Source organism: Schistocerca piceifrons, chromosome 2 (genome assembly GCF_021461385.2).
Source record: "Schistocerca piceifrons isolate TAMUIC-IGC-003096 chromosome 2, iqSchPice1.1, whole genome shotgun sequence".
Classification (NCBI taxonomy): Eukaryota; Metazoa; Arthropoda; class Insecta; order Orthoptera; family Acrididae; genus Schistocerca; species Schistocerca piceifrons.
In genome coordinates, this window is record NC_060139.1 from 617,950,624 (window position 1) to 617,966,233 (window position 15,610).

At 43.4% G+C, this 15,610-nt stretch overlaps 1 protein-coding gene across 1 annotated transcript in view; it reads left to right on the top strand.

Annotated features, from left to right (window-relative positions):
• LOC124775670 (brachyurin-like) overlaps positions 1-15,077 on the top strand; it is a 50,596-nt gene extending 35,519 nt beyond the window's left edge. The window contains exons 4-7 of the mRNA XM_047250498.1: positions 580-752; positions 5,644-5,736; positions 8,516-8,655; positions 14,904-15,077. Coding sequence (XP_047106454.1) covers positions 580-752; positions 5,644-5,736; positions 8,516-8,655; positions 14,904-15,077 — 580 coding nt within the window. The remainder of the gene's footprint in view (positions 1-579; positions 753-5,643; positions 5,737-8,515; positions 8,656-14,903) is intronic.
• The last annotated feature ends 533 nt before the right edge of the window (positions 15,078-15,610 follow it).

A 15,610-nucleotide genomic window follows, 5' to 3' on the forward strand; every position in this document is an offset into this window, starting at 1 on the left:
TATGTACAATAGCAGCAGTATACAATAGTATACATAGTAAATACTGCGCTGTAGCGGAAGGGAATGAACTACTGTGAGCAACCCCTCTACAGTACAAAAGTAAAATGTTACAAAACAGCATTTCAACTTGGATAATATGGTTTATCACCTAAATTTCTCAATTCTACAGTTTTACTACTGAAAACGAAATCTGCACAATAGTCTACACCCTTTAGTACAATGGCCAAAGAAGTGTTATCCATCAATGCGTAGGTCGTTTTCCGTTTTGTGTTCATGCCTTTTAGTTTCTCTAATTCATTTTCCTGTTTGTGCTTGTAAAGAAACTTGCCTTCGTCTTCATTACACGTAGCTTCACACCTTTTGTAGACTAGTATTACCCATTACCTTTATCATGTTATTCAGTTTGCCATGGCAACTGATCTACATCTCAGTTTCAGATCTTCTCTGTTATACCTGTTCATTCCCGAAAGCAAACTTCGTTAGTGCTGTGTAACCGATGTAAAACAAGAAACAAAAGAAAAACTTCTCTTTTTATTCCGCTGTATGAAATACTCTTCGGTAATTGTTTCCTGCCTATAGGACAACGTCCTTCACGATAAGTCTGGGCACATTGTCGTCCGCTGAAAACCCAGAGGGGGCGCTGACGCAGACGTCGACGGACGCAGTCGTCCACCAGGACTACTGGACGGACGGCAGCACCACGGACAACGACGTCGCTGTCGTTCACCTCTCGGAAATGGTTACGCTTACTGGTAAGACAAAACGTCGTCAATTACAAAGATAATCACCTCGAACAACACGACAGCATACACTACTGGCCATTAAAATTGCTACACCAAGAAGAAACGCAAATGATAAACGAGTATTCATTGGACAGATATATTATACTAGAACTGACATGTGATTACATTTTCACGCAATTTAGATGCATAGATCCTGAGAAATCAGTACCCAGAACAATCACCTCAGGCCGTAATAACGGCCTTGATATACCTGGGCATTGAGTTAAACAGAGCTTGGATGCCGTGTACAGGTACAGCCGGCCATGCAGCTTCAACACGATACCACAGTTCATCAAGAGCAGTGACTAACGTATTGTGACGAGCCAGTTGCTAGGCCACCATTGACCAGACGTTTTCAATCGGTGAGAGATCTGGAGAATGTGCTGGCCAGGGCAGCAGTCGAACATTTTCTGTATCCAGAAAGGCCAGTACAGGACCTGCAACATGCGGTCGTGTATTATCCTGCTGAAATGTAGGGTTTCGCAGGGATCGAATGAAGGATGGAGCCACGGGTCGTAACACATCTGAAACGTACCATCCACTGTTCAAAGTGCCGTCAATGCGAACAAGAGGTGACCGAGTCGTGTAACGAATGACACCTCATACCGTCACGCCGGGTGATACGCCACTATGGCGATGACGAATACACGCTTCCAATGTGCGTTCACCGCGATGTCGCCAAAACACGGATGCGACCATCATGATGCTGTAAACAGAACTGGGATTCATCCGAAAAAATAACGTTTTGCCATTCGTGCACCCAGGTTCGTCGTTGAGTACACCATCGCAGGCGCTCCTGTCTGTGATGCAGCGTCGAGGGTAACCGCAGCCATGGTCTCCGAGCTGATAGTCCACGCTGCTGCAAACGTCGTCGAACTGTTCGTGCAGATGTTTGTTGTCTTGCAAACGTCCCCGTCTGTTGACTCTGCGATCGAGACGTGGCTGCACGATCCGTTACAGCCAAACGGATAAGGTGACTGTCATCTCGATTGCTAGAAATACGAGGCCGTTGGGATCCAGCACGCCGTTCCGTATTACCCTCCTGAACCCACCGATTCCGTATTCTGCTAACAGTCATTGGATCTCGACCAACGCGAGCAGCAATTTCGCGATACGATAAACCACAATCGCGATAGGCCACAATCCGACCTTTATCAAAGTCGGAAACGTGATGGTACGTATTTCTTCTCCTTACACGAGGCATGACAACAACGTTTCACTAGGCAAGGCCAGTCAACTGCTGTTTGTGAATGAGTAATCGGTTGGAAACTTTTCTCATGTCAACACGCTGGAGGTGTCGCCACGGGCGCCAACCTTGTCTGAATGCTCTGAAAAGCTAATCATTTACATATCACAGCATCTTATTTCTGTTAGTTAAATTTCGAGTCTGTAGCACGTCATCCTCGTGGTGTAGCAATTTTAAAGGCCAGTAGTGTAGCATTTTACTAATTTTTAAGTGGAACAGATGTAACTTAAAAGATTCCACTTGCTTTTATTTTTTTATTTACTTAATGTAATGATGTTACCTACTACTTGATTACTGACTGATTCTGCAACTGAATTTCCTTGAAGTACGAGTCCTTCTTTTTGCCATATCGTATGGACTTGACGAAGTCGACGTGCTTCTTATCTTGAGCAGGCAATGCCTCTCTAATTACAGGTTCCACTCAGTGCGATCTCGTCTTAAGCCATTAAGAGAATTTAAACGAATTTGTACCATTGATTAACCTGTAATGCGCACCGCAATCTGACTATAGCCACTTCAGAATGACTGTTCAGGGATTGAGTTTTATTACGTTAACACCACGTGCTTTAATACCAAGTGGGCTGAGACGTGAAATGGAGTTTGCATTGAGGAGCGAGACATGCTAAGGTAGTCCGTGCAGTTGTGCAAAGCCTGGATGGCGTAGTTGTTGGCGCACCTGCCTAGTGAGCAGGAGACACGGGTTAGAATCCCAGCCTTGGTACAATTTCCATTCGTCACTTCAATCTGCATCATAGATGTCTGAGACTTGAAAAGGTCTCTAGGACCATACTGTTTCATTTGATTAAAGCACCTACGCCTGGGTTTCAGGCAGGATATCCCGTTTCCTTCGAAGCTGAGGTGCTACGCCAATACAGTTGGAGAGTCTTTGCAGTGCTGATGAACTTTGGGAGGAATACCAAGTCAGAAGCGGCGTGAATGGATATTTGGAATGAGTAGGGTGGCGTGCTAGGTAGACCGTGCAATTGTGCAAAGCCGTGCCACACTCTGCTAAGCGAGCAGGAGGCCCGGGTGCGAATCCTGGCCTCGGTACAAATTTTCATTCGCCACTTTAGTCTTGAAACGTCCCCTTAGAAAAATTAATGAATTACTGTGCTGATAAACCTCTTACGTTATTTGATTTTCAAACAGCTGGGCAGAACTGAACGTACTTAGACATTTCTCTCTTTACTTATTTTGATCAATACTAAACTGACACACAATATTTTTAGCGCAACGCAATCTGACTTTCAACAATCCCTACAAAAGAATGGCCCTGACTAACAATTACCTATACCTTTCATGAATCACTTACCTCACAAAAACCTTCGTTACTCGAACTACTGCAATACAGCGAGCGCCAATACTGCCAGCTAAATAAAAGATTCTAACTACTGAAGGCACTACTACTGATAGGCATAGTTAGCAAGTGAAAGATTTTGATAGAGAACAAACAATGTATTTACCTTAATAATGTTCAAAAGTCATTATATATATATATATATATATATATATATATATATATATATATATATATATATATATATCAGTTTATGATATGCAGTATTACAAATTTACTCTTCTGGTGGACACGCGTCCAGATGGTCCGCTCTTAAAATTCCGCCATCTCTCTCCCCACATCCACCACTGCTGGCGGCTCACCTCCAACTGCGCAACACTACGCGCTGTTCATATCCAACTGCCCAACACTACAATATCAAATGTTCCAACAATGCAAACCAGCCACAGGCTTCACGCAGCACAGTCAGTGATTTTAATATAGAGCGCTACGTGGCGTTACCAACATAAAAACCCAAACAGCCTACTTACAGTCTGTATATATGTAAGTATCGTAGACGTCTGAGACTCAAAAACCATGCAATTTCATTTAATTCACTGGACGTTCTACGTCGAAAACCAAGAAATCCAGACTGGTCCTACAGTCGCACATCTGTCCCCAATTAAACACACATACATAACTCACATAGCTTACTGAAGTTATGGGCAATATACAATGCTGATACGCAAAGAAAGGAAATAAAAACAATATACTTGGTTCTCCGCACAATCCTTCTCCAAGACATGGCCATATGATACGCAAAAGGCAGAAAAGCAATCTGCTGAATCAGTTTAAGCACCGTTAATCATCACAAATAATAATCTCATGAAAGATGGCTGTCACAGATGGCATTCAAACTTGTTACTGTAATCTTCATTGAACCGATTTTTTCACTGGTCTGCGACTCATACATAGCTATTCTTATTTAATTACGTTTTATCAACATAGATAATAAAAAATACCCTCTTTTGCAACTGAATTTATGTTTTTGTACGGAACATGTTTTGCCTATACGTTCTAAACATCTTCAGTGCTCTACAATACAAAGAAAATTATATTGCTGTACTTGTTTTGATAGGAGATTCGTAGTGATTCCTTGGCAGCTTATTTAAATGCAGCTAATTCTATTTGCAACTATATCATTATTCATTTATCACATATAGAGAAACAAACGGCTGCATAAAAAGAACAAAAAATGAATGTAAATAAAAAACATATTCATACAGATGTAAACAGAAAAAGCTAAATTGAAATAAGCTGACAAAGAATCACTACTCATTTCATATCAAAACAGGTTAATTATATACTTTTCTGTGTGATATAGACCACTGAAGATGCCTTGCATGTACAGGCGAAACATGTTCCATACGGACAAATAAATTCACTTGCAAAATACTGAATTTTTATTATCTAGAGTGATGAAACGTAACTGAAGGTAGCAAATGAAGAAACTGGTTGCAAATATTAACAGTATTCTTATTTACATTTCATTTTAGGCACTTTTATGTTTATTGTAAAGTTAACTTGAGCATCCCTTAAGTTTTCAGTGAACGACAATTAAGAAAGGCTTCCAACATTATATCTATGAATAAAAATGATTAATTCTGTACATTTTTACTTATGTGTTCAGTACTAGAATTGTGTTTCTGACTTCATTTGTAATTTACTAAAAGTGGTTTTCATTAGAGCATACTCATTCTATGACAGGTCTGAGAGTGGACGTGTTGATTAATGCTCAAAATATTTGTGCAGCTACGAAGTAACTGGGAAGACGGTGTCATTCAAATAATTATTGGTGGTTCCAGCTTATTATGTTCATAAAATTTTGGTTAATTTAATCGATATAGTTTCTCAATTACAAGTAACCCCTGTACACTAGAGGATATTTTTTACTGTCTTTTCTTATTTAGATTTGCTGTTGACAGTACGACGCGTAGTACAGTTCTAATTTCTAGCTACAGGTGAACGTAACATCATGCGTAGAACCTGTCGCATCAGTCATGAGCATGTGAACGCTCTCTCTCTATGTTACGAACTCGAGACCTTCCGCTGTTGCCGGCCAGAGCGGTCGAGCGGTTCTAGACGCTACAGTCTGGAACCGCGCGACAGCTACGGTCGCAGGTTCGAATCCTGTCTCGGGCATGGATGTGTGTGGTGTCCTTAGGTTGGTTAGGTTTAAGTAGTTCTAAGTTCTAGGGGACTTATGACCTGAGAAGTTGAGTCCCATAGTGCTCAGAGCCATTTGAACCATTTTTGAACCTTCCGCTGTTTGTTCACAGACACAATCAAGACTGTGAGGCTGGCGTCGCAGGTGGACAAGACTTACAATTACTGGACAGCAACCCTTAGTGGCTGGGGCAAGGTGTCTGACGGTAAGGATTGAGGGGACGTCACGTTGTGTGCCGTGCCTCCAAAAATTCTTTTGACAACCACAGTACTGCCCTAAATGTATCGCTGAATTAAAGTATTACGGACAACGAACATGAAATTCTCTCTCTCCTTCTCTCTCTCTCTCTCTCTCTCTATCTCTCTCTCTCTCTCTCTCTCTCTCTCTCTCTCTCTCTCTCTCTCTTCCGTATCTCCTTAAAAGTTTATTTCACACAGTCATGTTTCGCATTTAGAGCCTTTCTCAAGGAGATGCTGAAATGTTACAATAAATCTGACCTGTCTACATGATATGTCAGCGTGGAAAAAACATATTTCTGGTCTTAGAAACAAGTTGACGTACTATAAACCAGCTGTTATAAACTCATATCCTGTAACAAGATAACTGTTTTATGAGATCATAAATATGTTTCTTCGACTATAACAACAAACGTAGGTCATATATGTTTTAGTATTTCGTCATCCACTTCAGAATGCCTATAAAGCCGAAATGATTATTGCTGGAATAAATGAACAATGGTTTACAGTAAATCAATGGAAATTGCTTTCAAACCACAAATATAGATATTTGCAAGACTTGGGATAAAAGCGCATGGTTGTGCTTGGACAGTCTTAGGTTCTCAAAAGCCTTAAAGTTGTGATTCACTGAAAGGTGAAACCTACAATTACTATATTAAATTGCCGTGCCTGAGCTTCTATGATTTATTTTGGAATGTCCTTCAGACATGCATGCACGTCCGAAGGAACAGCCCCTGCTGCGGTGGACAATTGTATGAAACACAGGAAATACACACATCACAAAAAGTTTTGCATCACCTCGGTTTCGAGAGTTTCGGAACCCGTACAGAAAATTGGAACAGAGATCAACATAAATATCATTTCCGCCCTTTTTTATTGCTCATGATAACAACACATTGCATGTTGTACCACCATACAGCGATACATTCAGAGGTCATGATAACAACACATTGCATGTTGTACCACCATACATCGATACATTCAGAGGTGGTGGTCCAGACTGCTGTACACACCGGTACCTCTAATACACAGTAGCACGTCCTCTTGCATTGATGCACACCTGTATTCGTCGTGGCATACTATCCAAAAGTTCATCAAGGCACTGTTGGTCCAGATTATTGCACTATTCTACGGCGATTCGGAACAGATCCCTCAGAGTGGTTGGTGGATCACGTCGTCCATAAATGGCCCTTTCAATCTATTGCAGGCATGTTCGACAGGGTTCATGTCTGGAGAATATGCTGGCCACTCTAGTCGAGTGATGTCGTTACCCCGAAGGAAGTCACTCACAAGATGCGCACGATGGGTGCGCGGATTGTCGTCCATAAAGACGAATACCTTGCCAATATGCTGCCGATATGGTTGCACTATCGGTCGGAGGGTGGCATTTACGTATCGTACAGCCGTTACGGCGCCTTCCATGACCACCAGCGGCGTACGTCGGACTCACGTAATGCCACCCCAAAACAGCAGGGAACCTCCACCTTGCTGCAGTCGCTGGACAGTGTGTTTAAGGCGTTCAGCCTGACCGGGTTTCCTTCAAACATGTCTCCGACGATTGTCTGGTTGAAGGCATATGCGACACTCATCGGTGAAGAGAACATGATGCCAATCCTGAGCGGTCCATTCGGCTGTTGTTGGGCCCATCTGTACCGCGCTGCATGGTGTCCTGTACCGCGCTGCATGGTGTCGTGGTTGCAAAGATCGCCATGGACGTCGGGAGTGAAGTTCCGCATCATGCAGCCTATTGCGCACAGTTTGAGTCGTAACACAACGTCTTGTGGCTGCACGAAATGCATTATTCAACAAGGTGGCCTTGCTGTCAGGGTTCCTCCGACCCATAGTCCGTAGGTAGAAATCATCCACTGCAGTAGTAGCCCTTCGGTGACCTGAGCGAGGCATGTCATCGAGAGATCCTGTGTCCCTATATCTCCTCCATGTCCGAACAACATCGCTTTGGTTCACCCCGAGACGCCTGGACAGTTCCCTTCCTTCCTGACACAAAGTAACAATGTGGACAGGATCGAACCGTTGTATTGATCGTCTAGGCATGGTTGAACTACAGGCAACACGAGGTGTGTACGTCCTTCCCGGTGGAAGGACTTGAACTGATCGGCTGTCGGATCCGCTCCAATAGGCTCTGCTCGTGCTTGGTTGTTTACATCTTTGGACGGCTTTAGTGACATCTCTGAACAGTCAAAGGGACTGTCTCTGTGATACAATATCAACACTCGACGTCTATCTTCAGCAGTTCTGGGAACTGGGGTGATGCAAAACTTTTTTTGAAAAGTGGACATGCATCTCTGAAGGACATAGCGGAGTACATCGTAAAAAAGACAGACACTGTGATATAGTATTTCATGCCAAGACAAGGCCGAGACAATAATCGTTAAGTCCATCCCTGTGTGGGAATCACAGCAATTGTGCGAATATTGGACGTAGACACACGGCAACATATGGAAGTTTTGGGTCAGCCCGGGAAGTGTGCTCGGATGGCAGAGGCGGCTACGGCGACCGCTCCCCGTATGCGGCAAATCCGGGTTCGAGTCCCGGTCCGGCACAAATTTTCATTGCCCTCAGTCGACTGCGCAGCTGGAGTCTGGTCTTATTCGCAATTACGAATACATTCTTTGCAAAGTTAAATTGGTCAGTTAAGAAAACGCACCAAAGAAAGTTTGCTGAATTACAAACTAGTTGTAATTCACGTCTTGCAAAAGACGTTAAAACGTTCTACGAACGATGTTTCAGAGTCACAAACCGTGAGCCCTACGCTGATGTACGTAGACCTGGTCGTCATCCGCAATGAAGACTGTGAGGAGGCCTTTCCTGGAGCCATCAGCATCGACCACATTTGCACAAGGGGTGCCACCAATGAAAGTCCTTGTAATGTAAGTATCGTCTCTATGGAGGACGCAACATAATGCAGGCATAGTAACACCTCATTTTCCAGATTATATCCCCTTGTAGCATAATCACACGTAGCTACTACGTTGCACCATCGTACTCGTCTCGCACAATACACACATAAAGACAGAAAATGTTTGATGATAAAATTCTTTTACTCTCGTGTTGTTCGTATTTGTGTCACACGACGGACCCTCACTAGCGCACCTCACAGATCTGCCCCAGAAGAAATGGAATAAGTGGTAGTTAGTCGTCCGCTGTGGATGAGCGGTTCTAGGCGCTTTAGTCTGGAACCGCGCGACCGCGCGACCATGCCTCGGGCATGGATGTGTGCGATGTCCTTAGGTTAGTTAGGTTTAAGTAGTTCTAAGTTCTAGGGGACTGATGACCTCAAATGTTAAGTCCCATAGTGCTCAGAGCCATTTGAACCATTTTGAGTGGTAGTTATCTTTTTAATATAAGTTCTGAATCGAAGTACATTCTAACTAACCTATACTTAAATGACCCTCGATCAAACTCATTTCGACTGAACACTTGTTCATGTGACATTCAAAGTTTGATCCAAACCTCTGCCCATACTCTCTGTGCATAGGTACTAGAATTGAACCACAGACTGCACACAAGCATCCAAACGTTTGCTTCGTTTAAAGCGGAGTAAATAGTGCTCGGAGAAACATACAAAGATATGAGCACTGCAACCGAGAAGCACAGATCACCCAAAATACACATCTGATCGGCCGCAGCTCATGGTCGTGCGGTAGCGTTCTCGCTTCCCGCGCCCGGGTTCCCGGGTTCGATTCCCGACGGGGTCAGGAATTTTCTCTGCCTCGTGATGCCTGGGTGTTGTGTGATGTCCTTAGGTTAGTTAGGTTTAAGTAGTTCTACGTTCTAGGGGACAGATGACCATAGCTGTTAAGTCCCATAGTGCTCAGAGCCATTTTTCGAGCCCCACATCTGATCCAAATCTGATATTTATCAGTATTTATAAATCATGCTACATATCATATATGAAAACCCATTGCACTGCTTGCATTATTAGCAGAATCAGTCGAAGTTATCGAACCTTAGCTGCAAGGGAATAAGGTAGGCAAAATCGGTCACTGTAGTGTGACAACAGTAGTGTCTTCGTGTTTTGTCTAACATACGGGAAACAGCGGAAAAATATTTCAAGGACGACCGGCGGCGGTATATAGGTCCGCATATCTTGCAGTGGTAAAACGTGAATCTCATGCCTAATGTTGCAGCCTGAAAGAAAACGTTCATTATAATTATAACAGAAAACGACGGCCTTCGTTTTTCTTACCTTTTCAAAAATTGTCTAGCTATGCACTAATACCCCCCCCCCCCCCTCCACCTGAATAATCGGGAGCTTGCTGCAAATACAGGGTGTCCCGGAAGGAAGCGCCTTGCCACGGTTCGCGCGGTTGGCCCCTTGTCGAAGGTTCGAGTCCTCTCTCGGGCACGGATGTGTCTGTTGTCCTTAGCGTGAGTTAGTTTAGATTAGATTAAGTAGTGTGTAAGCCTAGGGACCGATGACCTCAGCAATTTGGTTACACAGGAACTTATCACCACCACGGGAAGGAATCGTCGCACAAAGTTACAATTTGCGAAAGAGCATGAGCTCTGCTTGAAAGATTGATTGTGGAAATAATCCCACAGGCTCCGGATAAGCCTTTTCTCTGCAGTACGCTTTCTTCATGGACGGGCAGTCCGACAAGGCAAGCAGGAGAGCGCCTGTGTTATTTGGGAGGCAGAAGTAGTGCCTATCAGACAGACCTTTTATGTTATTCGACAAATGATCAAAGGTTTTTGTTGCTGCATATTGAACTAATTTCTGAAGAACTAACAGCTTTAATAATGTGTAATAAACATAATTTTCCCTTTATTGCTGTTGATTACAGTTCTCCTCAAATTGTGATTAATTATTTATGGCGAATTTCATTAGCGAATATATTTATTGTGACAGCACAGTTAAAACGCCTAGTTCCTTTAAGAGGCACATACATGACGGCCAGGGCTGAAGACCACATATTATTCTTACTGCTCGCTTTTATGCTGTCAGTATTTCATTTCCAAGTGGTGAGTTACCCCAGATAATTATTCCTTAAGACATTGTTGAGTGGCTATATGCAAAATATTTCACAGGTTAACTCGTTTGTTTCCAAGATTAGCAATTATACAAAGAGCAAAAGTAGTTGCACTTTGCGAAGCTCAGTAACATGCTTCTTTTACTTCAAGTTTTCATCGATATGTGTATTCAATATTTGAAGCATTTTACCCGCTTATTGACTCCTGCTCATGTGCTACGTGAGTTGTTGGTATGGCTCTAGTTGTTGAACAGAACTGAATAAAGCGTGTCTATTCCAAACATGAGGAGAGTCCGTTTTCTGAGAAGCATTTAACCATTCTTTTCAAAACATCATTTAAAATTTCTTCTGTCGCTTTCTCGCTAATGGGACTATTTATAAGGCTAATATCGATGTGCATTTTAAAATTTTGCCGGAGAATTAAAAGATCAAACAAATATTGGGAATTTTAACCAGTCGTCGTAAAATACATCCACGATATTTCCACTGCGCACCTGCCAGTCATCTTCAGGTGAGCCATCGAAGACTAACGAAGACGTCCTTCGTCCACCAATGTACGAGGCCGTGCTGAAAACTAATACCTCCGAATTTTTTATTCTGTTCTCAAAATCGTTTGAGGTATTACATTTCACTCACATTAGTAGCTCGACTTACCTCTTCACTGACACAAGTTTCAACCCTCTGCCGGGAGAGGGTCCCGAATCTTAGCGTGTAACGCGGCGGTTTGTGACGTAACTATGTCGGCGCGTGAGAAGCAGCATGCTGTAATCAAGTTTCGAATTCGAAGAGTTCGTTCCGGCATGGAACACTCTCTCCTTCAGCATTACAATGAAGACCACACACGAACACTGCAACGATCCGGCGCCTTGTGTTCATTGTCATCGACCATCTTCCATACAGCCCAGACCTGACCGCATCCGATTTCCATTTGGTTCCAAAGCTTAATGAACATCTTCGAAGACTTCAGTTTGATAGTGATCAAGTGATGGAAGCAGAGGTGAGGTTGTGACTCCGACAACAAAGTCAAACTTTCTAAGCATCAATAAGCTGGTCTCTCGTTGTAGAAATTTTGTTCGTTAGCCGGGTAGTTCTATTGAGAATTAAATACGCAGACAAGAAAAATAAAGATGTAGAATGTTAATTACGTAAGTTTTATTTAAAAAGCTTTAAGGGTTTCCACATAAAAAATTCGGAAGTATTACTTTTCAGCAGGCCCTCGTTCAGTATAGCGCACTATGAGTATTCCGCGCATGCGTCAAATCAAACTGACAGACAGACGTAGTGCCGTGACCGTCGCCGCTCTCTGTCGTCTTCGATTAGAGCAGATCTTGCAGATGACAGGGTTCCATCCGCTGTCCAACTGGCAGCCGCTATCACGTTCATCCGCTTTTCCTCCGGGCGAATTTCCACGGTTACTTTAATAATGGAGTCCCAAAAAGGTGTTCCTGCGGTCAGCATCACTGTTCTTTCTCCACTGTATGTCCAGTGGAAATACGATGTTCAGGAATAGTGGACCTGCTTGATTATAAACAACGACTGCAGCGTTGATGTTCAGCGGAGCGTTCTTTCACGGTGCGTATGGTCTAACCTACGTAAGCCATACCACGTTGGTATTTTGTTGATTCCGGCCTTCCGCAATAACAAATCGTTCTTCACTGATCCGAGAAAGTCTGCTATCGTAGATGACAGAGTGGCAATGGAGAGGACTGCTGAGTTCCGTAGTTCCACCAGCGAGGGCGCTGCCGCCGGGTAATGTAGTCCGTCATCATGATTTTGACACATGCGCGGAAAACTCACGGTGCTCTATACTGTTTATTGCGGACAGTCTTCGATGGCTCACTTGGGGATGACACGCAGGCACCCAGTTGGAATATCGTGGAATGTATTGTACGACAACCGGCTGCAATGCCGAAATTTGTTTAAGCAACGCTAGTATCTACGATAATGATAGAATCTGAAGACAAATGAATTAAAATTTGTGTCATGGTCGGGACTCGAACCTGGGTCTCCTTACTTAGTAGGGAGAAATGGTGACCATTACACCACCGCTGAGCGTTACGCGATAGTAATTACATGGTCAAGACTGCTGCACGAATTACCCGACTAGAACGCCCTCTCCAACACGAACTTCGTATCTTCAGCTTATTTTCCCCCTAATTCGTCACTTTTGCCAGGGCTCCCCGGCATTGGAATAACAATCCAGCGTTGGACGTAATGGGGAAGTCCTGTATAAGATCACCTGTAGTGCAGGTACGTTCAACGCTGGAGTGTTATTCCAATGCCGGAGAGCCTTGGCAATAGTGACAATTTAGGGGGAAAATTAGCTGAAGATATGAATTGAACTGAGTGTTGTGCAGGGCATTCGACATGAGTAGTTTGTACAGGACAATTAACCAAAGAGTCGCGGTAGTGCTAAGGGTCAGCATTTCTGCGGATTCGAGCCCCGGCCGCGGCAAAAGTTTTGATTCATTTCTTCAGCTTCAATCATTATGGTAGATAAAGATGGGACTTAAATGTCTCGGGAAGAATTTAATTATAACACAAGGGTCGTTTGCAAAAAGTTCTAATTCGGCTGTAAAGCTATCAGTTCCTTAAAATTCCTTTCTAAGAGAGTAATATGATCTACACAATCAAACGCCTTGGAAACACCACATAAAATATCAACTGTGCGATATCTTTTTATTTAAAACTTGTATTAGTTGATCGTTGTTAACAACTGTGGGTGCTATAGTGAGGCATGAGATAATTATGCCCTATTGCTTAGACTGTGCGGCTACAGTTTACAGCAACATCAAATACCATAAGAAAAGCATATCTCACGAAATAAGCGTCAAACAAAAAAACTACAAAGAATGAAACTTGTCTAGCTTGAAGAGGGAAACCAGATGGCGCTATGGTTGGCCCGCTAAATGGCGCTGCCGTAGGTCAAACGTATATCAACTGCGGTTTTTTAAATAGGAACCCCCATTTTTATTACATTTTCGTGTAGTGCGTAAAGAAATACCAATGTTTTAGTTGGACCACTTTTTTCGCTTTGTGATAGATGACGCTGTAATAATCACAAACGTATAAGTACGTGGTATCACGTAACATTCCGCCAGTGCGGACGGTATTTGCTTCGTGATACATTACCCGGGTTAAAATGGACCGTTTACCAATTGCGGAAAAGGTCAATATCGTGTTGATGCATGGCTATTGTGATCAAAATTCCCAACGGGCGTGTGCTATGTATGCTGCTGGGTATCCTGGAGGACATAATTCAAGTGTCCGGACCGTTCGCTGGATAGTTACGTTATTTAAGGAAACAGGAAGTGTTCAGCCACATGTGAAACGTCAACCACGACTTGCAACAAATGATGATGCCCAATTAGGTGTTTTAGCTGCTGTCGCGCCTATCCGCACATCAGTAACAGACAAACTGCGCGAGAATCGGGAATCTCCAAAACGTCGGTGTTGAGAATGCTACATCAACAGCTGCGACTTCAATGAGTAGCACTCACGTATTGACGTTTGTTGCGTCATAAGCAGCGCCCATTCGAGAGCCTATTATGTGATTAGAAACTTGAGAGGTGTTCTATCCACTGATATTTGTCTATGTTCTGCACGTCTCAGAGTTCTCATGAAGTCGTCTTCTGTACTAATTGCCCTATGTTAGATTTATCCTCTCCAATCAGAGGTCGCACCATCACAGTGCAATATTTAGATTCGTTAAAATTCAAACATCGATCGAACACAAATTCAGAACTTTAAATGTAAGTTACCATAATGAGTTGCATACCAGTCACATTCGGCTGGCGCGAGTGGCCGTGCGGTTCTTGGCGCGTCAGTCTGGAACCGCAGGTTCGAATCCTGCCTCGGGCATGGATGTGTGTGATGTCCTTAGGTTAGTTAGGTTTAAGTAGTTCTAAGTTCTAGGGGACTGATGACCTCAGATGTTAAGTCCCATAGTGCTCAGAGCCATTTGAACCATTTTTGAACCAGTCACATTCGCAAATTTTAAAATAACTTTATATTTGTTATTACCCATTCGAGCTGGGATACTTCATTTGTGAACGTGATCTTTTCACAGTTGCACTACTTGTGGCGTTTATGTAACATCTGTGTTTGTGTAAGGCAGGCGACATAATGTTTTCTGTGTGCCTTAGGGCGACAGCGGCGGCCCTCTGGTAGTACTAGAGGAAGACGGCGAAATCACGCAAGTGGGCGTGGTCTCTTTTGGGTCTGACTACGGCTGTTCACTTGGGTACCCAGGAGCCTACGCGCGCGTCACCACCTACATCGACTGGATCAACGAGAACTCAGTCCACGCTGGGCGCTGAGATCGCTGCAGATGAGCAAGTAGATCCAGTTTGTACACCAAGACAATAAACTACGCTGTAAAAACAAGTTCATAGTTGCGATTTCATTTAACCTCGTCCTTTGTCAAGCCAGAGGATTTTCCTAGTGTCCGGATATGTTCGAGCTGTAATAAAGGTAAGAGCGTCCACGAGAGCAGCGACTCAAAGTGTGGCTGTCGGCTTTATACGAGGGCTGTCCAGAAAGTAAGTTACGATCGGTCGCGAAATGAAAACGACTATGAAAATCCAATAAAGCTTTGCAAAGATGTGTTGGGCAGTGTCTCTAGTATGACTGTAGGTAGAATTATGTCGCTCTTTTCATTCCTGAGCTCTAAGTGAGCGCGTAAAGATGCAATAGAAAATAGTGTCTCCCGCCAAGTATGAGGGCCTGTTGAGAATTTTCCCCTGAAGCTATGCAACCAACATTACATAACTGTCGTGCGGTTTCTTCTTCAAGACATTTCTCAGCCTCATTCTGCAGGGGCAATGAAGATGTTCCTGCATCATTTCAATTG